Below are 27011 nucleotides of genomic sequence, written 5' to 3'. Positions count from 1 at the left end.
TTCCTACATCCATTCCCACATACTGGGGTGGCTTTGGTCCACTTCATCTTTGGCAAGACAAAGCCTGTTAATGTCTATCTTCAGCCCATCCCTTATATTCAAAGGCATCTGTGACGTTGTGCAGTCTATATGGTTTTATAAAAACATGATAATAAGTGAACATAATGTAACTGGGATATGCTTCATGCAAAAGGTCTCTTGTAAGGTATCATTACAAAGCTTATAATCTACTGAGTATGATCATCTGATTTGTATAAATGTACCACTCTTGTATCTAAATCTAGAAATATAAAATGTAACTCTGAGGGCCTATTGTAATTATGTAAAGTGTGGGCCATTAATGATGGTTTGGAATCTTGATGACTCCAATTAACCAGGACCATTGTCTGCAGATGGTTGTGTTTACCTGTTAGTCTTCCTGTATATGTGTGTGCTGGCAAGTGGGCAATGAAGTCTTGCAGTGACATGTGATCAAACAATTTATGAGTTTGCCCTGCATAAGCTTTATGCAGGGTAAAATGGATTTATCTGGGTTTAGACCCCATTGGGAGTTGGGCATCTGAGTGCTAAAGACAAGCACACTACTGTGAGCTGTTTTCAGGTGAACTTGCAGCTTTGGGACAAGTGATTCAGACCCTGGGTTTGGGTTGAAGCGGACTGGAGTGTCTGGCTCAGCAAGACAGGGTGCTGGAGTCCTGAGCTGGCAGGGAAAACAGAAGCAGGGGTAGTCTTTGCACATCGGGTGGCAGCTCCCAAGGGGATTTCTGTGATCCAACCCGTCTCAGCATCCTCACCTCTTCCCTGGTAGCTACGACTCGCAGCTTGACAACTCCATCCTTCAGCTCCTGCTCTCCTACGATGGCAACGAGAGGGATTCCCGTGTCTTCACAATACTGCAGCTGGTTCAGCAGCTTGGGGTTCTTCTTATACAGCATCTCTGCCTAGAGGGGACCCACAGTACAGCAATACATTTGATACCTGCTGATTTCTCCAAGCACCCACTTGCCATTCCTGTTCTTGGATTTCTCCATCTAGTTTGCATTTGAGGCAGCAGGACCAGATCTCTCAATGACCAGGCAGGGGGGCAGGGCTCCCCCTTCTGAAGAGCAACCCAATTAGAATGCTTCCAAAACTGAAACAGCTTACCCAACATTAGCAAAGTGTGCCATGGGCACAGGTGGAGCTCTTTTCCTCTGCACTGTTTTGCTGAAGCATAGGGAGCCTCTCCTACCAGTTCCAATGGTGGGTCTGGCAGCTGAGGTTAGAGAGCAAAAGATGCAATATTCCCCAGCTAGGCAAGGCATCAGGGGCGTGGCATGAGGCACATAGCACTTTGTCTTAGCTCTGCTGGCATCAGAAGGGCAACCGATGCATGCCATGCTAGAGAGTGCCCTTTGCCCTGTAGAAGAGGTTAGCAATATTCCCAACTTGGAAACCAAGCTGGAGCCAAGTGAGAGCTTGTGTAAAGGATTTCTAGTGCTGCACAACCCAGGGAAAGCAGGAAGTCTGGAAACCATGTGCTACTGCTGCCGCCAGGATGTAGCATGTACAGCTTTTCTTAAAGGGGTGCCAACCCCCCTTCCCAGCGACTGGCAGCTCTGGCCCTGCCTTGTGTACAGCAGAGTGAGTGCCTAACTGTAGGAATGGTGAGGCTGGATAGAAGAGAATAGGCAGCAAGGTCACATTCAAGTAGGCAGGGCTTGCTGCTCACGTGGCATGTCTCCCCAGAGCGTCTCCCTCCTCTCCACTTATGGGATTAGGGTAACACGAACAGGAGGATGGCTCTAGTTCATGCCCAGCACCGGGAATGGAAGGGCTGGAGCCAACCAGTTTCCTTCCTCTCCCTCACTCGGACTCTGCCCAGCCATACCTTGATCCCAGAATCCCACAGCTCAGAGATGAGCTTCAGTCTCTCTTCAAGGAGTTTCTTCTGTGCAGCTGCTACAAGCACTTGTGTCTCTGTGGTCCGGATCTTTTCTTCTGAAGCCTGGATGCAGGGACAGAGTCTTGTGAGAGTTGTTGATGACGTATAGAAACACCCAGCCGCTCATGAGCTGAGACACTCCTCACCCACCCAGACCCTTTCTATCAGGAACCACCACCACTTCACACAGAGCACTTCGCACGCATGGATTCAATGGGGACTGGGAAGCCAGTAGCTTAGACAGTGGAAGGACAAGCCAGCAGCAGCAATGCAGTGGAAGAGTCCCTAGGAACCCCAACAAGCCAAATCCCCACAGTTCTACATTCTATATCCTTGGGGATCCAATTTGGTTTAAAATGCAGTTTCTAGCTTTCCCCACTCCAGTGCCACGGGGTTGGAGTTTCTGCTGGAGATGAGCAATTCCATGGAAGCTTCCCCCCAGAGACCTTCCCAGTGTAACAGATGTACTCTCACTGACATAGCCTTACAAAAAACATCACCAGCTCCATAGCAACAGCAGGAAAGGTGGGACCCAGACTGAGCCAGGTACCACTAAGTAAGCAATGCCAAGCTCGAACGAACACACTCTCTCCCCCTTCTTCCCCACTGGAGGCCAGGAGCTTCACCATCTTTATGCTCTTCCTCCCCTTCTGCCAGTTACTCAAAGTGGCATTTTCCTGGCTCTACTTTGCCTGAGAGCCCCCCTGTAAAGCTCACCTGTTAAGAAGAAGCATTGGGCTTGTGCCCCAAGCTGGAGAGGAGGTGGTGGCCTAAATAGATTTGTTTTCTTAACATGAGAAAATCAGATCTTGTCTGGTCTGTATTTGCAGGGGGACTCTATGGCTGATGAGAGAGCTGGAGTCATGAAATCACAAGAAACCGAAACATAAGCAATTGAGCAGGGAAGGGATTTGCAGTCAGGTTGCTTTAGACTGGGTGGTCTGTCCCTTTAAGGGCCAGGCAGCCCTGTTATGAGGCAGAGCCCCTTTAAGAACAGGTATTTGGACTTGTGAGAGGGAATGATCAGCTCCAGCTGGGAAGGGTCAGCTGCTTCCCATACAGACTGAAAGAGCTCAGAGGAGGAGGGAAGCTACAGGAAGCAGGTTGGCTATTGTGGCAAGGGACCTCCCCCAGGGCGATGGCACTTAGGATGAAAAGCCTTGGTTTGTGTTAGTTTGTGAGTTGTGTGTCTGAACAATAAATGAAGCTCTGAGGAAAAGGGTCAAATCCAGCCTCTGGGATGGTGCCAATCCTGCTGGGACTGTGGAGATAAATTAAAATAGTCTAATAGTAGGCTACTGGCTTAACTCCTGACAAAAGACTTGGCAGAAAAGTTCCCAGGAGCAGACGTCCCTCCAGCCCAGCAGGAAGGGGCTGGGGAGCTGAGGAAGGAACAAGAGCAGAGGTCAGAGGTAGTGCTAAAGCAATGGGATGAGGCACCTTCACAATTCTGCAATGACAGACACTGCTTTCCCCAGTTAGAACGTGAGCTTCTGCCTCCCTGCTCAGTGTATTAAAACCCATGAACACTCCATGTGGTAGCTGTCACTCTGACAACCCTGTGCTGTACCACTTTATCTTTCGGTCAGTAAGCTCTTTGGGGCAGGGGGCTGTGTCTTCCATCTTCCTAGGTGTTAAAGCAGCATCTGAACCTGGGTCTTTTGTTGCCAGATGGAGTTACAGAGACTGCCCAGTCACTACTGTGCTGATCTAATATTTACCTGCCTAAAACTGGTTAATCATGTAGAGCCACAGCAATCTGACTTAGGCAACTAAGTGGCTGACCAACACAGGTTGTGAGCCTGCATGCTCCCCTGCCCTGCAGCTTTTGATCAGCCCTGTGTCAGCAGGGAGGAAGGGCAGGTGCCAGTCTGTCCTCCCCAGGATCAAAGGAGGAAGAGTAGCCAGGTGGCACTCACCTCCACTTTCTGCTCCATGATGGAGAAGATCCGCTCGATTCCGATGCTGACTCCCACACAGGGCACCTTCCGCCCCTTGGGATCGAACATCCCCACCAGCCCATCGTAGCGGCCGCCTCCAGCCACACTGCCCACGCTGACCGGCTCCTCCTTGTGGGCATTCTGAGGCTGCAGTAGGATGGCCTCGTAGATCACCCCAGTGTAATAATCCAGACCCCGCGCCAGGCTCAGGTCAAAGGAGATCTGTGGGACAGGAGGGGAATCCCATTACCAGGCACAACAAATGACCCAGTCAGGCCTGGTCAGTGTCCCTTCACCACTCACCTTATCTGCGATGCCAAACAGGGTCAGGTACTCAAACAGCAGCTTCATGTCTCCCAGCCCCTCTCGGGCCAGCTTGTTCTGAGACAACTTAGGGTCCTGGAGCAGCTGCTCAATCAGACCCAGCCCACCTGCAGAAATGACACACAACTTAAATATACCAGGGAGGGCGACGTGGTCAAGCTCCCATGGACTCGCTCCACTCAGCCTGGCTCACAGCCACCTGCTCACTCCTCCAGCTTCATGCATCTCTATCTCCCTCCCAGGGGATACCGACCATGCATCCTACCTGTGATGTGCAGGCTGCATGTCAGCTCGGCCTGGGCAACAGCAGCTAAACCTCTGGGGAACCCTGACCCTCCCCATGCAGAGACCAAGGAAATTGGAGTGGCTGGTGAAGTGACCCACATGGACTCTCATCTGACCTGGGTGAGGCTGGACAGGGAACCAGATCTCAAAGCTCCACAGAACTCACCATGCAGTTGAACGTATTCCCCGATGCGATCCGCAGCCTCTGGCGAGAGCCCCTTCTCTCCAACCATCTCGCTCTTCACATCTTCCCACGTTGCCTGGGGAGGGGGAGATGAGAATGTTAATCACAGCTCCCAAGGCTGAACCCACTGCTCCTGGGAGTTGTTCTCAGTGGAGCGTTCATCACCATCTCTCCCTGTCTGCCACTGTTCTACTTCATATAAATAGAGCAGCAAAGAGGAATTGGGAAATCAGACTCTAAAGCACCTTGATGCCTCAGAATTCCAGGATCTAGTCAATTTCTCTCATGTGAAGCAGAACAATGTGTGGCAAGGTATAAAAGAAGATACAATAAAAATCGTTATAAGAAGAGAAAGTGAGAACACAGCTAGAAAAGGCTAAGAGAAAATAAGAGGGGAAAAAAATACTGCAGAGATGACAACAGGGAACACTTTGCAGACAAACCTACCCCACAGCACCAAGGGCGGTAAGTATTTATCTCCCCTCTTTTAACAGAGGGGAAACTGAGGCACATAGTGGTTAAGTGGCTTTTCCAAGGTCACAGCTAGAATCAGCTTCAGAGCTGGGATTAGCCAGGGTACCTGGGCTCCTGGTCCTGGGATCACACCACTACAAAGAAAGAGGCAGCGATGGAGGAGGACAGATTGGCTACTTTTGTTAGTGACTCAATTGTCTGTGGAATAATGATGCAGGGTGCCAGCATTTACAAATGAATAGCCAATTACGTATTTTAGTAGCCCACTAGACCAGGCCATTCACCCCCCTCCTAACTACTATATTTCTTGGGAGTGCTACACTACACAGCATATCCAATGAGCATATCCAACACACACTACCCACTTACCAATGCATCCCCTCAGGGCATTGTTACTCTGATAACATTACCCCTTACCCTGTCTTAAAATCATCTTGTAAATCCACCCCTGGGACAGCAGCTCTAATGGAATTCATCAAGCAAGAACATGGAGCAAAGCTATCACAGAACTCAGGGATGCCATAGCAAACAAAGCTTTTGTTTTGATCTCAGGCCAGGGTCACAGCAGTAAAAACATCTGAGCCCACCCAGGACCTGTCCGCTCTACAGCTTCTGCTGCTGCACTGGTTGCGAATTGCAGGTCCCATGTTTGCCAGTGCAAATACAAACTTCCAGGCCACGTCTACACTAAGAAAAAAGGTGTCATTTTTAGAAGGAGACCACTAACACACTGTAAAAACCCTCGTGTAGACAGGGCAAAATGACCAGCTATACCAAGGTAAAACTACACCTTGCCCTTTCTCCACTAGTGTTTACAGTGTGTTATGATCTCATTGTAGAAGCCACACCTTTTCCCCCTAGTGTAGACGAGGCCTGAGTATGCAGCCAGCAGCCTGAAATAGCTCAGGCCTTGTTTCCACTTAAAAATGAGATTGTCCTAGCTACATTGCTCAAGGCTGTGAAAAATTGTGTGACCTCAGCAATATAGTTAGGTTGACCTAAACCCTGGTGTAGATGCAACTAAGCTGATGGAAGAATTCTTCTGACAACCTAGCTACCACCTCTGAGAGAGAGATTAACTACAGCCATGGAAAAATCCCTTCCATCGAAGTAAGAAGCATCTACACTACAGCAGCACAGGTGCAGTGCCACACGCTCAGAGAGAGACAAACTACATCTGGCATTTTGGGGTTAATGATGGAACCGCAAAATGCTAGCATTAACTCTTTCACTGCTGAGCATTCAAACCTAAGCATCCAGCTAGTAGCCTTTCTTGAATGTTGTTAGAATCATTAAAGGAGGCCTCCACAGGAAGAAGAACGCAAGTGTTAGAAGTACATTCTAGAGCAGTGGTTTTCAAACTGGGGTACGTGTACCCCTAGGGGTACAGGAGCTTTCGTCAGGGGGTATGTAAGAAAAATCCTGTAATGGCAGACAACGCATTTTATTTAGGAAGACTCGGCAATCTAGTCATAGGTATATTATGACCCTATCTCAGATGGGGGTACATGGTAGGCTACATTATTTGGAAAGGGGTATGCAGCCTAAAATGTTTGAAAACCACTGGTCTAGAGCAGAGGGCTGCTAAAGACAAGACCAGCTGCTGCAGATTTTGTTTTATTTACAACTACTCAATATAGTTAGTTTACTAACCACTCTGCCTTTTCCTGTGTCCCGAGAGATTTCACTAAAGCAGTTATGTAAATTTTTCTCCCCCAAATTCCTCTGAATTAGTAAACGTTCCAGCAAGTTTCCAAGTGTCCTACTGACACCCTTTGCTAGCCCACATAGGGATGCGCAACTCCCAGTGACGCCAAGGGTAGTGCTTGCAGTGCGCTTGCAGGGGTGAGCCCTGTGTATAAATCTCTCACTGTTAATACTTTCAAACACTGGAAGATAACTGAAGTACAGCCGGGGCGGCTCTATGTTTTTTGCTGCCCCAAGCACGGCAGTCAGGCGGCCTTCGGCGGCATGCCTGCGGGCGGTCCGCGGTCACGTGGATTCAGCGGCATTTCTGCGGGTGATCTGCCGGTTCCGCGGCTTCAGCGTACCCGCCGCCGAAACCGCGGGACCAGCGGACCTCCCGAAGGCCTCCTGACTGCCACCCTCGCAGTGACGGGCAGGCTGCCCCCCGCGGCTTGCCGCCCCAGGCACGCACTTGCTGCGCTGGTGCCTGGAGCTGCCCGAGTACAGCAGACATCTCAGCTGCAAGGATGGCTCTCAGCGCTGTGAGTAGAGGCAGAGCCAGATTAAGGCACAGACACTATAGGCCCCGGCACAAGGGTTCCCCGCTCCTACAGTCGGGTGAGCACATCAGAATCTCAGCTTTCGTAAAAAAAGTTCCTAGCCCTCATGCAGTAGAACCTCAGAGTTATGAACTGACTAGTCAACCACACACTTCATTTGGAACCGGAAGTACACAATCAGGAAGCAGCAGAGACAACCCCCTCCATCCCCCCAAAAACAAGCAAATACAGTACAGTACTGTGTTAAACGTAAACTACTAAAAAAATAAAGGGAAAGCAGCATTTTTCTTCTTCATAATAAAGTTTCAAACCTGTATTAAGTCAATACTCAGCTGTAAACTTTGAAAGAACAACCATAATGTTTTGTTCAGAGTTACAAACAGTTCAGGGTTACAAACAACCTCCATTCCCGAGGTGTTCATAACTCTGAGGTTCTACTGTATTTGCAAAGGAAAGCTCAAAAATACAAACAAAGTGTAACTAGTGTAGCTATATCTGCCTGAGTCTGCAGAGAGTCTGAAACAGTAGCTCTTAGAGGGGGAACTGTCCTATGCATCTCAATTGGGTATGAACGTCAAGACCCAATGCATGGCATAAGGGATGGTCAACACCACCCCAGCACAGGACTGTGTGTATGGCAGGAGAAGATTACAGTGGGCGCAATCCACCCTCCCAAGCAACTACATGTCAGCTACCAGGTTAAGTACTGTGGAAGCTCCCTGCTGTAATTGCTGCCCCTCTAGGAGAGAGCTGGGCCCCTCCTGCTGCTCTATGGGAGGAGAGTGAAGAAGGGGACCCTATACTAATGTCTGTGCCTCTCTGGGAGGGGAGAGGGCCCCCCGCCATCAGGGCTCAAAGTGTGTGCGGAACCACGGCACAAGGAGGTCACAGGGCCCCTCCTCTGTCACGGTGTCCCTAGGGCCCTAGGCTGCCTTACCCTGGCTCCTTACCTGGGCTTTAACTCTGTTTACAGATTTTCCAGTGGTCTGGTTTCTGGCTCCAACTCCTTATAACGTTCTTTTAAGGTTTCCCCCTTCAGTTAGCACAGAGGAGCAAAGTCATTTACAGCCTTAACTCCAGCTTTGTAAAGTCTGCCTGGGAATTACAGTCAAGACTCAGCGGCAAAGAAAACTGTCTAGAGAGGCAGCTGAAGGCCAACTCACTTTTTGACCTCATTCATCTTTACAAACCAAAGTGGAGGTGAGAATTGCTGCTATTGTTCCTCCTGGAATCAAAGCTATTGACCAGTGCAGAGTGCTGGGCTGTTATCTTTAACTCTGGCTACAATACAGAATTGGACCATTACAGCTCATCCACACTAGCCAGCCTGGTTGGCATAAGCCTGTCCACCACAAGAAACGTGCATATCCCACACACTGTGGGTACCAATCTCAGCGCTCACAGCTTCTTCAGGCTGGTCTCTCTTTTCTTCCTCTGTACTTTCATTTGATTGGAACATGGAGATGGTTTCACCATTACCCCATCTCCCTAAGCATCCACAGTGCAGCTCCTTCCTTCCTCACAGGACACACAAGTTGCTAGGGCAAGGGATGCTTTGAAGTGACAAGTCCGCATATGACCCCAGCCTCCCACAGACACTACAGCCAGCAATGCCCAGCCTCCACAGACGGTGTGTCTCCTGCTTTGATGCTGGCTGGAGCATTGTTGAGCAGTAGAGCACTTGCTCACAGGGTGATATTTACAGAGCCATTGACAGGACAATGCCGCTACATCCTATTCATTTGCAAATTCACCTGACAAAACTCAGTCCTCAGTCACCTGAAGTGTGGCTGGCTTGCAGGATCCTGGCCTCTATACTCCTCCTGCAGCAGTCTGCCACTATGCCAGATACCAAGGCTTTAGCAAGGTTCCATCTGTGCTGGAGAACAGCTGGGCTGTAATGAGATCCCCAGCACAACAGTGGATGTTGATGGCCCCAAAAACACTGAATTAGAAAAAAGCTTTCGAACGTTCTGATGCAGCATGGATTCCAGGTGGCAACCAGGAGTGGGGTGGTGGGATCCCTGCTCCAGACACACAGGAGCTTCACTACTCCAGGTTAATAACCAGCAGCTCATCCTTTTAAGTCTTGTGATGGTGAATTAAGAGACCTGCAGAATCCCATGGATTTAGGGTGACTTGCACTGTAAATCTGTTTGCTCAGGACCCATTGGGGATGTTAAAGGAAATAGGGTGTTTTGTGGAGACCTAGTTACACTATCTAGGTGCTGAACCCCCAATGTCCAACACACGGGGGAAGAAATTAAATAATTCAACATTTACTAGCATTCTCTAACCAGATTCCACTGCCCTTAGTCTGTCTGAGCAGTCTGTGCTGACTGGGAGGGCTGTGAAACCCACAAAGCAACAGTAACAGGAAACCTCAGCCCTTACCTTGTCTAGTTTGTCCACAGTGGAGCAAATCGTTCGGAACTTGCTGTCTGGTACCCCGCAAACTGCAAACATCCCATCGAGGATACGCCGGTCGTTAACCTGGAAGGAAGCAGAGTCACTCAATGGGAACCCAATGGAAATATCCCAATTACAACAGAATCTTCAGCTCCACTCCTCTGAGACTTTGGGGGTAGAGAAGAGGGGCTGGCTACCACCCCAACCCCACCTAGCCAGCTACCCCTACCACCATCAGCTCCCAGAAGTCCCAGGGGCTTAGCTGCTCCTGCTACGAAACAGTGGACAAGTGAAAACTGGATGACAATTTAGCTGGACTTTCAAAAGCCTCTGACAAAGGGCCTCACAGGAGACTATTCAGGAAGGAGAGGCACGGATGAGAATTAAAGTCCCATCATGGAACAGAAACTGGGCAAGACAGAAAACAAAGGAGGAGGAGGAAATGTTCAGTTTTCAGCATGGCAAAGGTTAACAGCAGGTGCCCCAAGTTTCTGTATGAGGACCAGCGTTTACTGAACACATCAACAAGCAGCAAGGTGGCAAAGTGACAATTATTACAGTTAGCCAAGTCTGAGGAGCTAAGGTAGGTGCGTGGGTGGCACAACAGCAGACAAAGCTCAATGAATTCCAATGCAAGGTAATGCACAGCAGAGAAAATCATCTGAATTACTCAGACACTGCTGGGTTTCAAACTAACTACCACCACTCACGGGGGAAAAAACCTGAGCATCAATGAAAATCGAGCAGCAGTGGCCAATAATGAAAACAGATGCAAAAGGAATGGGACAGGGAATACTGGAAATATTCAATCAATTAAATGCCTCAATGGCATGCCCTCACCTGGAATACTAATGACAGTTCTGGTCACCCTCTCTCAATGGAGAAAAAGCACAAAGAGTGGGGGTGCAGAAAGAGGGGAGAGCAGAGATTCAAAGCCTGTAAAGTCTTCCAGATGGGAAGAGACTAAAACAATTGGAATGAGTCTACAACAGAGATTAATTCACTGACAAAAAGTTTCATTAACAGAGAGTTAAGATTGCTGGATGGTATCTTGTGGCCTTGCAAAATGTTGACTCCAGCAAAACTTAAGACTTCTGAAAAGAATCAGGAAATACAGAGATAAGGTAAATACCCAGACCTCCTTCATTCTGCCCCCCTGTAGCTGGCAATAGCCCCTTGGAATTAGCTGCATGCACTCCAGCTGCTTTCACTGCCTTAGATGTCACTGCATTGAATGGTGGAGGGATTAGCTGGAGCAGATTGGAAGAGCCTGTGATTGAGATATGAAGCTATTTTTTGGGTGGAGGGGGGTTGTGCCCCTCTAAGGGTATGTGAGAGCCCCTCTCCCTGACCTGCACATGTGATCAAAGGAAAGAGGTGCATGCCTATGAGATAGGTATATCTCCATATATGGGGGGGGGGGGGATAGCTCAGTGGTTTGAGCATTGGCCTGCTAAAGCCAGGGTTGTGAGTTCAATCCTTGAGGGGGCCACTTAGGGATCGGGGGCAAAAATCTGTCTGGGGATTGGTCCTGCTTTGAGCAGGGGGTTGGACTAGATGGCCTCCTGAGGTCCCTTCCAACCTTGATATTCTATCTTGGGAGATACTCATGCAATGTAACACTGAAATGTGGGAGTCTTCTTGCCACAGGGATTAGCAGTTAGGCGGAAGTAAGATGAACCTTGTCTGTGGGTTTAATGAAGGGTAAGGGAAAGTACAGTAGAAAGCTGTATGGCATCGTGTGCCTAAGAATGAAGGGGGGTGTAAAATTTAGCAGCTGTAGTGTTCTTTCTGTGTAGCTGTATGGGGCAAGCGTAGGCATCTCCTTTTCAGTACAATGCAAAGGCAGAGAGCAAGTATGTGTTATGGCACATGGGCACTCTGCTCCAAGAAGGCAGAGATATGGTTGTGTGGGCATGTACCATAACGCTCTATTTCATGGTTTTCACAAGTTTGAATTTTGCTGAGCACGAACTGTCACTCAGCAACCTTAACTCTGCTTTAACCAAATTTCTTGTCAGTGAATTTCCTGTTTTGTTTTGGATCTTTTTTTTTTAAACAGAAAAATGTTGTTGGTAGGAGTTAGTGTTCATTATGGGGCAGTTGTAATTATCATATAGATTTGTAGTTGAGATGCTCTCCCATAGTACTTTTCATCAGATCTCAAAGCACTTTACCAAGAAAGGAAACAGCATTATCCCTATGGGGACACTGAGGAACAGAGCAATGCTGCGACTTGGGCAAGGTCACTGAGCAGCCTGTGGCAGCACCAAAAATAGAATCCTGGTTTATTGAGTCCAAGTCCATTATTCTAACCACTAGACCACTTGGTGGCTGTCAATCGTGTGTGCCCCTGCCATATACTTTGTGAGGCTTAGGAATAGTTAGGCATATGTCTAACTGAAAAGCTAAGCTCGCTCACAAATGTTGTTCTCAATTTCACTCCCCCAAAGGGACAGTGGGTTCCATGCTGGGTCAGATGTCCAGCATTAGGGACCTCTGTGACAGGATCAGAGCCAGGTTTGATCCATAGATCTGTGCACAAAAAATGCTGTTAAAATCTCTCAATTTTGAGAAAAGCTGGGGTTTTTTTTGGGGGGGGGGGGGAGGGGTTGTCCAGGAGGGGCTGTATCTCCAGAACTCCTTGATCAAATGATCCCAAATTTGGACCAATAACTCTACCCCATGAGGCACACCAAATGTCAAGGCATATCCAAATAACTATGTAGACTTTCAGAGGGGTAGCCGTGTTAGTCTGAATCTGTAAAAAGCAACAGAGGGTCCTGTGGCACCTTTAAGACTAACAGAAGTATTGGGAGCATAAGCTTTCGTGGGTAAGAACCTCCCTTCTTCAGATGCAAGTAATGGAAATCTCCAGAGGCAGGTATAAATTTATACCTGCCTCTGGAGATTTCCATTACTTGCATCTGAAGAAGGGAGGTTCTTACCCACGAAAGCTTATGCTCCCAATACTTCTGTTAGTCTTAAAGGTGCCACAGGACCCTCTGTTGCTTTATGTAGACTTTAGAGCACATAGAGCAGGGGTGGGCAAACTTTTTGGCCCGAGGGCCACATCAGGGTACTGCAACTGTATGGAGGGCTGGGTAGGGAAGGCTGTGCCGCCCCAAACAGCCTGGCCCCTGCCCCCTATCCACCCCCTCCCACTTCCCACCCCCTGACTGCCCCCCTCAGAACTCCCGACCCATCCAACCCCCCTTGCTCCTTGTCCCGTAACCGCCCCCTGGGGACCCCTTCCTGCTCCCTGTCCCCCGACTGCCCCAACCCCTATCCACACCCCTGCCCCCTAACAGGCCCCCGGGACTCCCACACCTATCCAACCCCCCCGTTCCCCGTCCCCATACCGCCCCCCCAGAACCTCCGCCCCATCCAACCACCCCCTGCTCCCTGTCCCCCGGGATCCCCTACCCCTTATCCACCCCCCTGCTCCACGCCCCCTTACTATGCCGCTCAGAGCACCAGGACTGGCAGCCCCGCCGCCCGGCCAGAGCCAGCCCCGCCGCCGCGCAGTCTAGAGCACCGGGGCAGGCCGGCGGCTTTCGCATCTGCACTGCCTGGCAGGAGCTCGCAGCCCTGCCACCCAGAACGCTGGCAGCATGGCGAGCTGCGGCTGCAGGGGAGAGGGGACAGCAGGGGAGGGACTGGGGGCTAGCCTCCCCTAGGAGCTCCTCGGGAGCTCAAAGGCCGAGCAGGAGGGTCCCGCGGGCCGGATGTGGCCTGCAGGCCGCAGTTTTCCCACCTCTGACATAGAGTCATCATTTAAACAGAAAGCTGTTCTTAACTTTAACTAGCAAGGCACCGGCTCTGTATATGAGAGTACATGACAGAGAACTAATCTTTAATGAAGGATAGAGAGGAGGCAAATTGGGCACTTCTAGTCACTTTCTCTCAGAATACAGAACAGCGGGACATCCAATTACACCTAAAACTCAAGGAATTTTAAAATTGCACAATGCATAATTAACCTGTGGAACTCACTGCTACAAGATGTAACGGAGGCCAACAGTTTAGCAGGATTAATTAAGCAATCAGATGGTTATATGGAGAATGGGCACACCTGCAGTTACACAAGGGAGGGAACAAATTTTTGGAGGATTCTAAATCCTCCTGTGTCAGGGCATAAACCAAACACTGACTGATGAAGGTCAGGGCAAGCAGCTTTCCCTGTGGGCAGGTTATTCCATAATTGCCCCTTCCTCACAAGCACCAGCTGCTGCCACTGTCAGAGAAGATACTGGATTAGATGAACCTTGGGTCAGATCCAGTCTGGCAGTCCCTGGCAGCTCCCCCTGGGGTGGTCCAACAACACAGATAGCCCCCATCATAACCAGATATTCCACTAGGAAATCCCAGCAACAAGTTCGCAGCCAGCACTGGCTTCCACCCCTCCAACTGATCCACAGAGCCCAGCAGTGTCTCGCTAGGTCTATGAACTTACAGGGGGCCTTAGCTGCCTCCAAGGTTCTCCCGACACCACTACTCCCATTGCTGTCTCGGGGCACCCGGTCCCTTTCTAACAACCTAGCTACCTCTAATTTTCTCAGGTCCTATTGCCCCCATTTGTTCAAGGTAAACTATAAGAGAGGCTGCGTCTGCACAGCAGTATGTGCTGCATGCTGCCACACATGGGCCGGGAGTTCGTCTCTTGTTGCGCAGCAGGGGCTGAGCCCAGGGACAGATTCCCTGGAGGAGGTGATGGATTCTCAAAAGGGAGCAGGGATGAAGGTCATCAGTACAAGGGTGGAGGTGTGGAGCTTGCAGACTCAAGGTGCAACACGCAGGACCTCACCATGAGCATCAGAAGCCCTGGAGAAAGAGACGAATACTACCGGACCCTTTTTTTTAGCACTGGGTGCCCAACATAGCAGTCGCCCTGCTGCCTGAGCTGGGTTTGAGAGCTGCTGTCTGACTCCACCCACCAAAACATGACAAGTTCTACACCTCCAGGAGTAAAGCACGTTAGACACGTAACAGAAATGAGGCATAACACCCTTTACTACAACAGGCAAAGAAGTTGGGTGACCCTGTCCACCCCAGAACTCCCTTCTGAAGAGCAGCTTGAGATGGTGGTTGCTGGGTGACAGCCAGTGTCAGGTAGTTTCTCTAGCACAGACAGTGCATAGAGAGGAGATGCCACAGACACTAGGGGTTCTGGATCAATCTGCATTGTGCATTACAGAGGGTGTAGGTGCTGCCGGGCTGAGACCAGGAGCAAGCAGAAAGCAAGGAGAATGCTCTTCACTTCACAGCATCGTCTAGAGAAACCAGCACTGGCACCTGGCTCGGGTTTTACCTTAATGAGGAAGTCTCCAATCTGCAGCCCGCTCAGGATCTCATGCACAATCTTCAGACACTCAGCATCGGGAATCATGGGGTCAAACTGGCCGGCGATGTCAAAATCCTGGGGCACAAGCACAGGCAGTGAAAATCTGGGCAGTGTAACACAACTGGGGGAGCCCAGCAGCAACCAGGGTCCCCAGATATCCAGCTCCCCATGTGGCACCCAGGCCCCAGACACAAATAGAGTTCTCTTCCTCCCTGTCCACTTCCTTGTGCTTTGAGCCAGCACTGTAGTCACACATATAGGTCCACCTTGACTGAGTTCCTGGGGAACCCTGGCCCAGACACACAGCTCCCCGCGGCATGGAGAGCACTCAGGCTGCCGGTACTCACACACTGGTAGAACTCCCTGTAGCGGCCCCTCGTCATGGCCGGATTATCCCGTCTGTAAACTTTGGCAATGTGGTAGCGCTTAATGTTGGTGATTTTGTTCATTGCCAAATAACGAGCAAAGGGCACCTGAGCACAAAGGGTTAAGGATGGAACGTAAGAAGACTCTCCTGTGGCTCGGAAGGTCTAGGACAAGAGCCACCCAGCCCTTCCAAAGGGGTTTGGTGTGGACAGGATCACCCAACTTCTCTGCATATAGTAGCAAAGGGTGTTATGCCTCATTTCTATTATGTGTCTAACCAGCCCGGTTATCACTCTGCAGGCAGAAGTCTGGTTAACCCCTCCCCTGTTATCCTGGCTCAATAGGGTACACACCCTTCTCCAGGAGTAACAGCTAAGAGGCACTCATGCTCACTGCCTCAATCATTGAAGCCAAAGGAAAGAAAAGGAGACAGCCCTGCAGCAATTATTACTATCAGACATTCTGCTTCATGAAGGCATCACAGCTTCATTAACCCCCATAAGAACGGCCATACTGGGTCAGACCAATGGTCCATCTAACCCAGCCTCCTGTCTTCCGACAATGGCCAGCAGCAGATGTGTCAGAGGGAATGAACAGAACAGGGCAATTTATCAAGTGATCCATCCCCCATCATCCAATCCCAGCTTCTGGTAGTCAGAGGTTTAAGGACACTCAGAGCATGGGATTGTGTCCCTGACCATCTTCGCTAATAGGCACTGATGGACCTGTCCTCCATGAACTTATCTAATTCCTTTTTGAACCCAAGCATAGTTTTGGCCTTAATAACATCCCATGGCAATGAGTTCCACAAATTGACTGTGCGTTGTGTAAGGACGTACTGCCTTATGTTTGTTTCAAACCTGCTGCCTATTAATTTCATTGGGCGATCCCTGGTTCTTGTGTTATATGAAGGGGAGAATAACAGTTAAAACAGCTGAGTACAGTGAGTCACAGCGAGTCTGGCATAGCCAGGAACAGAACCCAGGTCTCTATTCCCAGACCTGTGCTCTTCCCATTAGGTCCTGTTGCATGACTGCCCCACCACTGAGGACCTGGAATCAAAGACCCAGGCAGAGACTGCCCTCCCCATCTCCCTCTTGAGCCCTCCACATGATACTGCCCATCAGTGAATGTACTGTGTAGGATGAAATCGGCATGCCAGGAGCAGGAACTGTGGCAGGATACAGTCAGGTCATAGCGAAGAGACAGCAGCTCTCCCCCCTGGTCTTTCAGGTCATAGATGAGCTTCGAGTCCTCCCCATACTTCCCCGTCAGAGTTTCCTAGATGAAACAGAGAGATGACATCTCAGGTGAGAAGGGACAAAGCCTAGGAGCACAAAGCTGCAACAAGAGGCTCAGTGAGGAAGCAAGGAGATGCCACATGTCCACATGGGGGGGAGGGATAGCTCAGTGGTTTGAGCATTGGCCTGCTAAACCCAGGGTTGTGAGTTCAATCCTTGAGGGGGCCACTTAGGGATCTGGGGCAAAAATCAGTACTTGGTCCTGCTAGTGAAGGCAGGGGGCTGGACTCGATGACCTTTCAAGGTCCCTTCCAGTTCTAGGAGATGGGATATCTCCATTAATTTAATTTTTTATTTAATTTATGATAAGCCAAGGCTGCAACCTTTAAACCACAGTTTTACTACAGAAGGCTCTCACTTTTCATGGGAGCTGCTCACACTGAGGCCTTAGTCAGGGCACCTGCCCTTCAAGTTATGACTAATGCAGCTACTATACTTTAAAATGCACCCAAAGATTTCAAGGGGCAAACAGCTACAGGCCTGGGGATCATGTCCAACTCACGGGTCACTGCCTTAACCAGCACAGCCACCCCCTCCCAGATGTCACCTCACAGCTCCTGCACTCACCTTCAGCTCAAACACAGGGGTGTCGATGACCTCAGCTCCATGGCGCTTGAAGGTGCTGATAATGATGTCAAAGACTTTCTCCCGGATGGCCATCTGCTTGGGGTTGTAGTCCCGGGTGCCCTGAGACCCCAAATCAAAGGGAAGTGGGTGAGAAGAGCAGAGAAACATGGCCTGAGCTAGTGGAATGATTCTGCCTAGATGAACATTAACATGGATGGGTACATTCTGCTTCTTCCATGCACAAAGGAAGGAAGTGGTGGACTAGGTGTGTCATGTGTCTAAAATACTTACAAAGCCAGAAAGACAGGGATACACAATGGGAACAGCATCAATACACCTGGTGAAAGGGAATTAACCAAAAGCAAAAGCTCCAGCCCAGAGAAGAATGAGAGATCCTTGGACCATCTCTAAGTGCAGGTGAAAGCCATAAGATGCTGTCCAGAAGTGACCTGGCTACTTATACAGCTGCTGGGTAGCACACAGCTAATGGGAGCCAGAGGTTCATAGAATACAGAGGGAAACTTCATGAGCCAGAAGGTGGAGAATCCAGCATGGATCCAATTACTTCTACAGGACCAATAGCATGCTTGGCCCTTTATAGGCGCGTATAAAGGCAAGGTCCCTGCCTTAAGGAGCTCACAGTTTAGAGAGGCACCAAAGAAAGGAAGATATTTCTGAGTCAGTGTCTGGTAAAATAACCCAACTAGAGGATAAGGCTGAGACGACAGAGGAGCTTTCGAAATTTAGGAGTAAAGCATCAGGCTTATAGGTGTTTTAATCTAAGAATTCCTTTAGACAGAGAAATTGGACATTTTAGCAAGACCAGAGGGTCTGATACTTGTCTCCTGAGTGCACCTTTGCTATGTGAAGGGGAAGAGATTTCTCATTCCATTTCTTCTTTGTAAGAATCACTGAATCATTCTGATCATCCCCTCCAGACAGCCAAAAACCACTATGACTGACTATTCATAAATTCAGACCTTATTCTCACATGGCAGTTACCGGCTTTGCCTCTTCTACCAATAGAGTCATATGTGGTGCCAGGGAGAGAAAGGGGGCACACAATATTAAATAATGTGTGATTCTGTGGGCCAGAAAAGGAAGACCGGCTTTTAATGTTATGTTTACTGCTAACATTTTTCCAGATCTTGAGAAGCTGGGAATTGTCTCAAATTTTAAACAACTAGAGACTTTCTTCCACTTTTGCAGTCTTACTAGTTACTTTTTTATTTTAGCTAAAATTTGGAGCACAGGAGCAAGATGGATCAAGGGATCAGGTTATCCAGCCTTTCACCTACTAGTCATTGATTCAAATGCAGCCCACATTCATTACCATCAACAGGTTGCTTAGTGGTCTTTGTGGAATGAGTTGAGGGGTCTCTGTCTAGTGCCTAGTGGACAGATGTCCACATCACACACACTACTATCACAAATGGCATTAATTACCCCCTTGCTGCTGTTCTCAGCAGAGGCCAAAAAATGACAAGGCCCAAGATTGAACTCCCATGCCCACAAGGATGGGCCCTTCTAGAAGAAGGCAGACACGTATGCTGGTGGCATGCCCTGCTGCTAGCCATCCCAGACGTTGTATCTCACCTGACACCAAAAATCTCTAGAAAAAGACATTTCCATTTTTTTTAATTAAAAGTTTCTAGTGACTGCTTGTGATGTCTCTAGCCCTGGCCACACAAGCAATTTTTTGCAATTATCCTGCCATTGGTCAAGCACCAGTGTGGCACCCCTGAGGCTAGGACGCGCAGCAGTGCTAGTGTAGGCTAGCTGCCAGCTTTTACAGTGATAAAGACACTCTGCACTAGTGCTCCAGCTGCTGCCAAGGCCACTGCTTCTGTAACAGCAGGAGGCTGCCTGAAGATTGTGCCATGTGTACAGTGGCACAGCCTTTGAGCCTACAGATCTATTCAGCCATTTACACCACATTCATCACTGTTATTTGAGCAAACCATAGCTCTAAGCCAGCGGTTCTCAAACTGTGGGTCGGGACCTCAAAATGGGTTGCGACCTCATTTTAATGGGGTCGCCAGGGCTGGCTCAGACTTGTTGGGGCCTGGGGCTGAAGCCCGAGCCCCACTGCCCGGGACTGAAGCCAAAGCCCAAGGACTTCAGGCCTGGGTGGCAGGGTTCAGGTTACAGGCTCCCTGCCTGGACTGAAGCTCCTGGGCTTTGATTTTGGTTCCCCCGCCCAGGACGGTAGGGCTCAGGCTTTGGCCCTGCCACCTGGGGCAGTTGGCCTAAGGCTTTGGTCCCCGCTCCTGGGGTCGTGTAATAATTTTTGTTGTCAGAAGGGGGTCACGGTGCAATGAAGTTTGAGAACCCCTGATCTTAGCAATGCTAACTTCCCTCATTTACTTGAATTGAGTGCTAATGGAAGCTACCTTATTACCTTTGAAATTGGGGACATATTTAAAGGAACCTGAAACAGACAGAATCCCTGAGCTTCTGTAAAATTCTAAAGAGAAAAACATCTACAGCAGATTAAAACTGACTGACCTATGTCCTATTTGGCCAGCCTCGGCATGCTCAGGGCCCCACAAGACAAAGAAAATGACAGTCCCTATTCCAGGGACTGTACTTTAAGAACCGTCAGTTACTGCCCCAGCAAGATCCATCATCAAGCAGATATCTAACATCAGCTACAAGGCTGGGGAACCTGAGCTGTTAGCTTCCTGGTTCCTTCACTAGATGTGGCAACCACTGTAAATGGTCTGACTGCTCCAGGGAAAATGCCACATAACATCCTTGCACCCTGCCTGTACTCATTACTTGAGGGCGGAGCTGGCTTTTGCAGGGGGCGCGAGGTTTAAAGTCCACAGCTGTGATTGCCCTGGAAGAGCAATATTTTAAAGAAAAGTTTTCTAGTTCTTCTCCTGGTGAATAGCCTTGAAGATGTAACTGATGCAAACTGGTCACCAGGGTTACTTATTACCACTATGCCCTAAAGATCACAGGTTAGTCACAGTCATCTCACAGCCACCCTGCGCTGGCCTTTGGGTTCCCTTCATTTTTCGGAAGACCCCAGATCAGTTCACAGCTAGATGGGCACCGTTGCCCAGGCAACCGCTCATGGAGCTTGGAAGGCCACAAGTGCCCTTCGAGACGGATGCCTTCAGTTATCAGCTCCTCTGCTGAGCAGCCAGCATGATCTCTGGTCAAAAAGGAGCAAGTCAATAGAGAGAGGCAGCATGGTCTAGGGTTTTTCAACCCGTGGGTCGGAAAACTGGGTTGCCAGAGTGTTTCAAAGGGTCACGTGGCAGCTCCTGTGGCTCCTGTACCATGGGGCTGGCTGGGTTTGCCTCCCTGCTCCAGGCACTGCAGCCTCTGGGTTCCCAGCGCCACTCAGGTTTGGCCCAGCTGTCATAATAACTGGAGTCCGAGTAGGCCAAATTTGAGTGAGTGGCACGGCAATCCCATGAGCTAGGTCACAACTCCACTCACCCAAATTTGGTCCAGTCAGGAAGCAGAGCCAAACCTGAGCAGTGCTGCAGCCCTGGAGTTTGCAACACCCAGAGCAGAGAGCCAAGCCCAGCTAGCCCCACAACACAGGAGCTGCAGGAACTGCCACTGTGGGGAGAGTGCCGGGCAGGACCCAACCCTCCCGGGATCCAACCAGAACCACCCCAGGGCCTCCACCCCCAGACTATTTACTGGGTTGTGATAGGCCATAAACATTTACAAATGGGCCCTGAGCCCAAAAAGGTTGAGAACCACTGATTTAGGGAGACTATACAGGCTCCATGCAGGGCAAGGTGGCAGCATTACCTGCCATATGGGGTGTCCCTTGCAGTGCACATGTGCTCACTCAGTCTGCTGTCAGTTACACCAGCTCTTCTGGGGTTTATGAAAACCAGGATAAAACTCTGTGCTTTGTTAACTATCAGGAGGAAGCCCTGAAGTCTGGGACATTCATCTATCTCGAAGGCATAGGGTTAAATGATTTATTTATCAGCAGTGGAGACAGTTTCTCTTTAATGCATAGTAAAGTGTGGTCATAATAGGCAAGACAGTGAGGGATTTCTGGGAAGGTAGGGCTGGGATACACACAAAGCTGCACTGTTTAAACTAATGATGGGTGTGACGTTGTGCAGTCTACATGGTTTTATAAAAACATGATAATAAGTGAATATAATGTAACTGGGATAGTTTTATAAAAAATTTGATAATAAGTGACTATAATGCAAATGGGATATGCTTTGTGCAAAAGGTCTCTTGTAAGGTATCATTACAAAGCTTATAATCTACTGAGTGTGATCATCCTATTTGTAGAAATGTACCACTCTTGTATCTAAAACTAGAAATATAAAATGTAACTCTGAGGGCCTATTGTAATTATGTAAAGTGTGGGCCATTAATGATGGTTTGGAATCTTGATGACTCCCATTGTCTGCAGATGGCTGTTTACCTCTGAGTCTCCCTGTATATGTGTGTGCTGGCAAGTGAGTAATGAAGTCTTGCAGTGACATGTGATCATGTCACCTGAACTGGAATCCATCTTTAACCTGGTGCTTTTCCAGTGAGGGGGGGTGGAAACCCAGAGGGACAAAGGGTTCCCGCCTTATGCAAAAGATATATAAAGGGGTGGAAGAGAAGAGAGGGGGAGAGGAGCCATCATGAAGAATCCCCTAGATAACACCTAAGCTGGAACAAACGCTGTACCAGGGGAAAGAATTGTGCCCAGGCCTGGAAGGTGTCCAGTCTGAGAAAAACTTACTGAAGCATCTCTGAGGGTGAGATTATCTGTATTTAGTTTGATTAGGCATAGATTTGCGCATTTTATTTTATTTTGCTTGTGACTTACTTTGTTCTGTCTGTTACTACTTTGAACCACTTAAATCCTACTGTCTGTATTTAATAAAATCACTTTTTATTTAGTAATTTACTCAGAGTATGTATTAATACCTGGGGGAGCAAACAACTGTGCATATCTCTCTATCAGTGTTATAGAGGGCGAACAATTTATGAGTTTGCCCTGCATAAACTTTATGCAGGGTAAAACGGATTTATCTGGGTTTAGACCCCATTGGGAGTTGGGCATCTGAGTGCTAAAGACAAGCACACTCCTGTGAGCTGGTTTCGGGTAAACTTGCAGCTTTAGGACAACTGATTCGGACCCTTGTTCTGTGTTGGAGCCAGACAGGAGTGTCTGACTCAGCGAGACGGGGTGCTGGAGTCCTGAGCTGGCAGGGAAAACAGAAGCAGGGGTAGTCTTGGCACATTGGGTGGCAGCTCCCAAGGGGGTTTCTGTGATCCAACCCGTCACAGTGGCGTAGTCGGCAGGATCTGTGCACAGCTGATTGCTTTGAGATACTGGTAGTAATTTTAAGTGAGTTTTAAGTGTGGTGGCTGGAGAACAGACAAAGTGGTTACTGGTTTGTTATTTTCTGTTTGCTTATTTCGGGAAAGGGAAGTAGGGACAGAAAAGGAAGCAAAATAAGTAAGAATGAAGATCAAAAGAAGCTAAAACTACACAAGGTGGAAATTGCCCAGAAAGACTGAACAATGGGCGCTGGAAATGTCTCTGTTAACAAAGAAGCCCCTAAGCTAAGTGCATCTCAGTTTCAGTGAACTGCAGATGGGTGTGGCCCAACCTCTGTCTGTGCTGAAGCTGACTGGAGTGTCTAACCTAGCAAGACAGGAGGGGAGGGGTGCCTGTTCTGGCAGGAGGGTGTTCTCTGTGGTATCCCAGCTCATCGAGTGGTGGTCTCAAGGGAAGACAAATAAAAACTGATGTACAATTTGCCTGGGAAAAGGCTGACCTGAAAAAAGAAAAGGCTGCCCACCAATCTGGACTTAAGAGACAAAGCAAGTAAGACCCAGAAGCATGACCTGGCTGTAATGGAGTGGAAGAGGTGCACAGAGACATGTATCCTGGAGCTGGAAGTTGGGGTCCTGGTGACTGCTGCGGTGGGAACAAACCCCAAGGACTCTAGCTGGAAGCAAACCCAACCTGAGTGAAAGGGGGGGGATTTTGCTGGCCAGCGAAAGGTCCCTCATAGCTGGTAGCTGTGAGCCTACAGCTGGATCAGGGTCTCTTTCCCTTTTGGGGGACACAGGAGTGTCTGCCCCATAGGGGAGCCCAAAAACGAATTTTAGGTATACTGCCTCCGCCATGGTCAGTGTCCAAGTCTCTGGCAGTAAGTTCAGGAGGAGGGTGTGACGTTGTGCAGTCTACATGGTTTTATAAAAACATGATAATAAGTGAATATAATGTAACTGGGATAGTTTTATAAAAAATTTGATAATAAGTGACTATAATGCAAATGGGATATGCTTTGTGCAAAAGGTCTCTTGTAAGGTATCATTACAAAGCTCATAATCTACTGAGTGTGATCATCCTATTTGTAGAAATGTACCACTCTTGTATCTAAAACTAGAAATATAAAATGTAACTCTGAGGGCCTATTGTAATTATGTAAAGTGTGGGCCATTAATGATGGTTTGGAATCTTGATGACTCCCATTGTCTGCAGATGGCTGTTTACCTCTGAGTCTCCCTGTATATGTGTGTGCTGGCAAGTGAGTAATGAAGTCTTGCAGTGACATGTGATCATGTCACCTGAACTGGAATCCATCTTTAACCTGGTGCTTTTCCAGTGAGGGGGGGTGGAAACCCAGAGGGACAAAGGGTTCCCGCCTTATGCAAAAGATATATAAAGGGGTGGAAGAGAAGAGAGGGGGAGAGGAGCCATCATGAAGAATCCCCTAGATAACACCTAAGCTGGAACAAACGCTGTACCAGGGGAAAGAATTGTGCCCAGGCCTGGAAGGTGTCCAGTCTGAGAAAAACTTACTGAAGCATCTCTGAGGGTGAGATTATCTGTATTTAGTTTGATTAGGCATAGATTTGCGCATTTTATTTTATTTTGCTTGTGACTTACTTTGTTCTGTCTGTTACTACTTTGAACCACTTAAATCCTACTGTCTGTATTTAATAAAATCACTTTTTATTTAGTAATTTACTCAGAGTATGTATTAATACCTGGGGGAGCAAACAACTGTGCATATCTCTCTATCAGTGTTATAGAGGGCGAACAATTTATGAGTTTGCCCTGCATAAACTTTATGCAGGGTAAAACGGATTTATCTGGGTTTAGACCCCATTGGGAGTTGGGCATCTGAGTGCTAAAGACAAGCACACTCCTGTGAGCTGGTTTCGGGTAAACTTGCAGCTTTAGGACAACTGATTCGGACCCTTGTTCTGTGTTGGAGCCAGACAGGAGTGTCTGACTCAGCGAGACGGGGTGCTGGAGTCCTGAGCTGGCAGGGAAAACAGAAGCAGGGGTAGTCTTGGCACATTGGGTGGCAGCTCCCAAGGGGGTTTCTGTGATCCAACCCGTCACAATGGGTTTCTAAACTGACGCAAGTTCTGTGTGCAGACAAGCTTTTAGTTTTGTGTTCTGTTTGCGGATGGGAGTTGCTGGTGGCCAGGTGTTTCACAGACCTGGCTGAGAACACTAAGGGCAGCTTTGAAAGTGCCCCTCCCAGTGCAGTTACCAGGCTGTTCAGTGAAGTCTAGCTGCTTTGACTTGGGACAGCCCATGAGAACATGGCACCATACAATCTGGATCACCAGAGAAACTGTCCCCTGCAGATCTTCTGTCTGGGAGAACAGTTATTTGGATTGTGCCAGTGTATTTGGTACTACATAAACAAAAGAGCAGGACTTTGCCCCAAACAGCTCACAAAAGATTACAGGAATTACTCTCCCAGATTAGGTCAGTAATTGGTGCTTAAAAAGGTGCAAGAAACCCCCAAATGGACAACTATGGTATGGAATAACTTGTCCACAGAGGACATTCTTCCTAATCCTAGTCAGTTTGTGGTTGGCTTATGTCTCGAAGCTTGAGGATTTAAATCTACGTTATTTTTGGGGTATTTTTGTTGTTGTTTTTGGATGCAACATGTGGATATTCTCATTACCCATGAGAATGGTCACACTTTTTTTGAATCCTACTAGAGAAAAAGAGAATGGGAGACAAAAACAGAGCAGGGTGATGGAATAAGGAAGATAAGCTTGTGGCTGATTTTAAAACAATTGTTTTTTAATGCACTGAGTCTATGATCTTTTGGCCCTTCATTCATTTTGAAGGCCAAGACTATAACAGGGTTCAAAAAAGAGCTAGATAAATTAATGGAGGATATGTCCATCAATGACTATTACCCAGGATGGGCAGGGATGGTGTCTCTAGCCTCTGTTTTGCCAGAAGCTGGGAATGTGCGACAGTGAATGGATCACTTGATGATTACCTGTTCTGTTCACTCCCTCTGGGGCACCTGTCATTGGCCACTGTCGGAAGACAGGATACTGGGCTAGATTGACCTTTGCTCTGACCCAGTATGGCCGTTCTCATGTTCTTATATGTTCTTAATCTATCTACATAATACTGTTTAGGTGTATAGTCCTATTGAAAGACATATATTCTAAAGAGAAGCATGTGAAGGCCTGGGGCCACACAGATCATGCACACAAGGCTCTTATGGAAGATGACCCACAGATAAGGTAAAAGGAAGGAAGATACACAAAACCTTGTCTACACTGAGATTTCTCCTAAAGTTCCAGTGCCATCACCCTCAGCACAGTTCCACCAGACATCAGGTGCCGGAGATTGTAAATGATTTTACCACTGTGTCACATTCACAAAGTGGTTAGACAACATGGTTCTTACACTGCTAGCAGTGAGTCAGCGGCCTGTCTACACTAACACTCCCAGTGATGCCACCACTTGTGGAAACTTTTAAGAACTTGCAAAGCTAACTTATTCCTCTAGCTGTGTTTATGGGCATCTTCAGTGGAGTGAGGAGGGTACAAATAGATGGGGGTCGGGTAGGGGGTTCAAGATGAATTTATTTAACTGCAGGTTTCTCAGACGGACAGGTACTCCATTGGCAGAGCCTGCAGTGGCTGTACAAAGTGGAGTGAAAGCATGCTTTCCTGAGCCTCCTGTCCTGCTCCAGTCCTGGCTGTTTACACACCTGGGTCTCAGGTTTCCATGCCACTTGGTACCTTTGTAAGTGCACACGGAGCCTTTGAGGTTCAGATGCCCCTGCCTTCAAGCCCTGCACCCTGGTAACGTACTGGCCCTGGGCCAGACTATGCTGCAGCTCATTCCTCCAGGCAGATGCACCTGAGCCATGCACTGTGGGGACCAAGGCAGGCTGTCCACCACCACAGGGAGAGGGGAAGCGAAGAGGGGCTGCCTGTCACAGCCTCAGAGTCCAGGGCTGGGGACTTACCTTTGGGGTCTTAAGGACAAACTTGTGTTTCCCCTCATCTGTGCCCAGCTGCGCCTTCAGCTCCAGCAGCTTCGCCACCTGCTCAGCCACCTGGGTACAGAGACAGGGCGGCAGATGAACACCACAACCCAGGGGAGGCAGCTGGGCTTCCCGGCCCTTTCCCCTTCCCCGGCCCGGACATCCTGCTTCCCCAGCCCCGGCAGCCCCGAGCCCCCAGCCAACCCCCCCGGGAGAGGCGCGTAGGGGCAGGGGCGGGAGGGGGCGCTACAGCCCGGACAGGGAGCCGCGGGGACGGGCCGGGCTCACCTCTTCCGGATTGGCCTTCTCTTGCTTCAGCCGCCGCACCGTGTCCGCCTGGCGCCGCAGCGCCTCGCCCAGGTCCGCCGCCTCGTCAGCCAT

At 48.9% G+C, this 27011-nt stretch overlaps 1 protein-coding gene across 3 annotated transcripts in view; it reads right to left on the bottom strand.

Annotated features, from left to right (window-relative positions):
• Window positions 1-27011, bottom strand: part of LOC135882862 (histidine--tRNA ligase, cytoplasmic) — a 28416-nt gene extending 1405 nt beyond the window's left edge. Inside the window, exons 1-12 of one of the 3 annotated variants that reach the window (XM_065409892.1) lie at window positions 26919-27011; window positions 26613-26702; window positions 17365-17484; window positions 16682-16777; window positions 15478-15603; window positions 15098-15205; window positions 9772-9870; window positions 4640-4733; window positions 4168-4295; window positions 3844-4086; window positions 1871-1987; window positions 795-941 (exon numbers count right to left, since the gene is read on the bottom strand). In XM_065409892.1, the coding sequence (XP_065265964.1) occupies window positions 795-941; window positions 1871-1987; window positions 3844-4086; window positions 4168-4295; window positions 4640-4733; window positions 9772-9870; window positions 15098-15205; window positions 15478-15603; window positions 16682-16777; window positions 17365-17484; window positions 26613-26702; window positions 26919-27011 (1461 nt within the window). The remainder of the gene's footprint in view (window positions 1-794; window positions 942-1870; window positions 1988-3843; window positions 4087-4167; window positions 4296-4639; window positions 4734-9771; window positions 9871-15097; window positions 15206-15477; window positions 15604-16681; window positions 16778-17364; window positions 17485-26612; window positions 26703-26918) is intronic. The other 2 variants (XM_065409894.1, XM_065409895.1) reach the window with 2 other exon arrangements.

Source organism: Emys orbicularis, chromosome 8 (genome assembly GCF_028017835.1).
Source record: "Emys orbicularis isolate rEmyOrb1 chromosome 8, rEmyOrb1.hap1, whole genome shotgun sequence".
NCBI lineage: Eukaryota > Metazoa > Chordata > Testudines > Emydidae > Emys > Emys orbicularis.
This window is presented reverse-complemented; position numbering and strand designations above follow the sequence as displayed.